The 4932-nt window shown below is 42.3% G+C and overlaps 1 protein-coding gene across 1 annotated transcript; it reads right to left on the bottom strand.

Annotated features, from left to right (window-relative positions):
- LOC124640163 lies at positions 1-2847 on the bottom strand. The gene is made up of 3 exons (XM_047177832.1): positions 1621-2847; positions 1187-1360; positions 1-503 (listed from the first exon to the last, which is right to left on the bottom strand). The coding sequence occupies exons 1-3, from the start codon at positions 1687-1689 to the stop codon at positions 390-392; spliced, it is 357 nt and encodes a 118-aa protein (XP_047033788.1). The 5' UTR covers positions 1690-2847; the 3' UTR covers positions 1-389.
- Between the last annotated feature and the right edge of the window lie 2085 nt (positions 2848-4932).

Genomic DNA, 4932 nt, shown 5'->3' on the forward strand with positions numbered 1-4932 from the left:
TGCTTTGCAAATATTTATTAACCTTGACTAAAATCATACACGTACGGAAGCAGCTTATTTACAATGTTATACAAAACCCCGAATATTACACAAATATAAATAAAACTAATCTGCCGAGATTATACACAACACTTCTTAATTAAAATGGAAACACGTTATGATTAGGAATTCATAATTAATGAAATGAACCTTGTTGAAGCATAATGTCTGCGATTATTTCTGTCACAATTACTTGCTATAAAGATGGAATTGTAGATAGCGGTAATAAAAATGTACGATGTCGATGGATTCTTGAGATTGTACACAGTAATAATATGTTATGAATGAATTAGAATTTGCAGTACAGTGTTGGAAACGACACGTAGGATCTAGGTAGTAGAGTAGATCCCCTAAGCCTGCCTGTCGTTGACGCTGACGGGGTCGTTGGGCACCTCCCCCCCGCCGCCCGCCGGCTCGCACGGCGCGGGGGGCAGCGGGGGCTCGCCTATGATCGCCGGGATCACCTAGTCAAGCACATTCTACTGTTAGGAAGGAATACAATCCGCAAAATTCACAGAAGAACTGAAATCATTACATCGTTTTGAAAAATATTTATCAGTCATGTACAATTCATCGCAAATGAAAGTTTCGGAGTTGCATCTTTTGAAATCTGAAATGTACAAAGTATAGTATAGGTTTAGCTACGTAACAACAACACACAATTTTAAGACGGAATTAGGCATTGTTGTCAACGAATTGATGAATAACGAGAGGATTGAATTTGAGCCGAACCCTTTCATTGGGAACCCGATACCTGGCATTTATTGGCGAAATGTACAAATCCTGCAATACACATCTGTCTGTCACTGGAGGGATTTAAACCGTGACCCGACACGCCTGTAATCCTTATTTGTCACGTCTGTCAGATTTATTTATTTACGAGTTATTGTCATTGGCAAAATCTGGAAACATTTCAATACACCTCGCCTTTCTTTTCGAAATTACCAGAAATGACTTATTGTAAATTATGTAGACGTCACACAAAGTCAAACAAGTATCCTGTCTGTCTATGTCTGATGACTCTGACAGACATCCACAAAGTTGAGATTTGAAGCCAACAAGGAAAGTAAAACAGTGTCATCTGCTTAGTTGTCACGTACGTGTGTGGGATAATGGTGAGAAGACAGGACGTACCCTAACCGAGTACCTGTTGTCCAAGCATGACGAGGATCTGCGCCACCTTGCGGATGGCGTCCAGGTCCTGTGGTGAGGGCAGCGGCAGGCGAGCGTCCTGCAGCCGCGCCGGGTGAGCGCCCAGCCGCGAGCTCAGCTCCGACACCAGGCCCAGCGGGTGCGAGTCCGCTTGTAGAGGCTGCAGGGGCTGCGGACGAAACGTCAAGTCGTGCTAGTCAATCTTGTGTTCAAATTAATCACAGGATCTCTATATTGGGATAAGACAAATGAACTAACGGTCACTGAAATCAATTAAGTAGGCCAAACCGAAACGCACTCGAAACTTTAGACAAACATATATTGATCATTCATCACGACACACCGGCCTCTTCACAGACAATTTGTAGTCTCCTTTGAAAATATCCGATCTGACATGGATCGTTTGGGGTAGTTGCAGCGTGTGCTTACCACGGGGCTGGTGGTCGCGCGCGTCACCAGCGCGACGAGCAGGCAGCACACCGCCACAGCAGACACCATGGTGACACGTGAGCCGTCTCCCAGCCACGCATGTTTTATACTCTTCAACTAATAGCCCAATTTCAGCCACAATGGTTCAGCAAACGAGGCAAATTGGATGTTTCCCTCATTTCACGTCATTTGTTGGCCTATCATATTGATTTGATTGTATTGTGGGGCCACTTATGGCAGTTATCCGTTATACAATTCTTCGTTTTTATTTCTATTTATATGTATACTGCACGATTTGTATCTTTTGATCACCCAATCAGCAGATTTAATAAATTCCTTATTTTCATGCTTCTGCCACTGAATATGAGTAGCGCAAACAATGTAATTATTATTCAAACATCAAAACAGAAAAAAAAAAACATAAAATTAGGTAAGGTAGGTACAATGATATTGTATTTCGACAAATTCAAATTAACTTTTGTCCACATCGAATAAATCTTGACATAAGTACGTAGTAAGTACCCAACAAATTAGGAAATAAATATTTTCAGTCTCTGTGTAGTTCCACCACGCTAAAATGTTAGCAAAGTCGGTTGTTCTTGGCCTTGCCAATGCGTAATTATTAAAAAATAAGTCATTCAGCGTTTACTTAGAGGGTGAAACGTGGAATAGCTGTTATGGCTCGTTTTTGTTAGATGGGCATGCATTGATCTTGGGTGGTCTTATTGTTAGGATCTGTGTAAACAGCACTAGGGTTGTACGAGTGAGGTACAGTCGTGCACAGCGCTGCTCCGACCAGCCTCGGCAGCACTCGCCGGTGACCGCCACTCCGCCGCTGACGAGATCGTGCACGCACGGTGCATTACTGGCGGTAATACTTTCGTCACGACTGTACACAGTTTAGACACTTCCAAGTATTTAAATTATCACTTCTCAAAATTACTTGATTTGGTAAAACAAAATAGCTTTGTTGAAAAGCGTGAACGAACACAATAAACACATTGTGATTTTAAATAATATTATGTTTTTGAGCACGTTGATCGGCTTTTATGGTTGGCATTGTTGGTTTGACCTTCATTTATTATTTAAAGTCTAGCTTTTTTATCTAGAGATAGTTTCCTATTCCTGAGATATGATATTTCCTGAGATAGTTTAATCGAAGTTCAATAGCGTATTGTTACTGTAGCTGTCAATAATATCAAACACAGTATCTATATCAGTTGTTACGATAACATCGCGTCACGGTAAGTTATCTATGAGTGTGCAACCCTATCCCCACCCCCTCCCTGTCCCCGCGCGGCGAGCTCGCCACTTCACTAACACATTCTATCTGTGAAGCCTTCGATAACTGATTAACTGGGAACAGTAAGCGATAGTGAATTATGATATGTCAGAGTCACTCCATGATATGCCGCGCCTGCTCGTCTAACAGCCTGTCATATCGAAGATCAGTAAATCTATTTAAAATTGCTGCTTATGTTTTGTACCTGAGCAGGTACCTATACTGTATCCACGGAAATCAAAAAAGTTCCAACCATTTACTTACCCTACGGCTATCAGCTTTCAGCTAAATTCAATAAGTAACATTCAAACGAACCGACACATCTACCGCTAGCTACCGCATCCTTACCTAAATATTTATTTATCTAGGAACACCGCGGTGAGACAACTCCATCGAATTCCTTCGAGTCGCCGGGGCTGAGCCGGGCTGGCGCGGCGCCGCAACCTGACAACATAAGAATTCCTTTTTAAGATGTTTAAAATTACAAAGGAAACATAATTTAAATGTTTAGCCTGTGTTCCGTGCAGCCTCATAGCCGGCGGGAATGCGAGTCTGGCGAGGGCGTGCGCGGGGGTGCGGTGTGGTGGGAGGGGAGGAGGCAGGCGGGGTGCGTGCCGGGCGTGCCAGCACAGCGTGCCGATTATCAGCAGCATCCGAGAGCGTCACGCCGACCGCAGCCGCCTCGCCGCCGACTTACAATAATACTCCTTTGTCCTCCGCCGGTGACCGCAATGCTAACTAGCGCTTGGGAAAGGTCAAATAGTCGCACGAAACACGATTGTACCCAAAGTACTAATTAATTGCAGATACGACACGGGAATGCTGTATCGAATGCACGATAACAATCGCATTCACCATGCACCATTTGTTTATCGATATTCGCCGTCAGCTGCAAAGGGACAGGAACTTAGAGCTAGCCACATTGTGCACAGTGCATATTTCATTCGTGTACCTACTGAAGTTCTTTTACCATTGTACCTGTGTACAAGACAAAGTTGCAGAGCAGCAAGGCACCGCTCGTAGAACTACAAAAGAAATACATGGTGAATAGTATCGTGTAGTGTAGAATGTCGTTATTGTCATGCTTCACTATATTAGACTCGACTATATCTAACATCTCGACATAGGACACGTACGTGATAAACGACGGCTCCGTATCGAATCGATCTCATATCGATACGGAGAAATTCTTATTATATCACGAAGCGAAGGGAGTTCCGCACGTCCCTACTCGTAATATCGGATTCCTACTCGATCATACGTGATCACTAAATCATACACTTATGTATTTATGTATGTGTTAAACATTGAATAAATCGAGTAAAGGTTACGTATTCGTAAATCGCATCATTGAATTGAAAAAATAACACGTTGAGTCATTGACCTTCTGCGTCAGTGGATGTGTGTCAGCGCGCGGCACTGAACAGGTTCACCTCAAAATAATCATATATCAACAATACTAATCTGCTAGGAACAGATGCAATGAATTAGTTCCGGCTGGTCTTCGGACGCGGAGGCCGAATCTCAATGATATCGACGATATTATCTCGTTATATCAAATATTCGCTGTCCAGCCTCAATCGCTTTTAATATTTAATGACATTGCAATGTGATACAATGAGCCCTGGATGCGTGATATTATACTTCGGCCGTTCAGAGAATGCGTTCCTGACACCTATCAGTTAGTCACGACTAGTGATGGGCACAACATAACACTGAGTTCGTTACCGTTCCTTCAAAATGAACCGCCGCATTATTTTAAGATTATTTTCGTTTTAAATTGGCGGAATCATTTGTTTTATATTTTAGTTATTTAAGTGGAAACCAAAAAAAGGTAATATTCATATAATAAAATTGTTTTATTTATTCTTTGTTACAAGTACATTGAATTGAATGTGCGAACAGAATATTAATCAGACTCCGATTTGCTTGAGGAGGTGGTGTCTTCATCATCATCTTCGCCTACATGTATAATTATATTATTATCAATAACAGAATCAATCCTGATATCTCGGTCTAACAAAAGCCGG

Source organism: Helicoverpa zea, chromosome 20 (assembly GCF_022581195.2).
Source record: "Helicoverpa zea isolate HzStark_Cry1AcR chromosome 20, ilHelZeax1.1, whole genome shotgun sequence".
Taxonomy (NCBI): domain Eukaryota; kingdom Metazoa; phylum Arthropoda; class Insecta; order Lepidoptera; family Noctuidae; genus Helicoverpa; species Helicoverpa zea.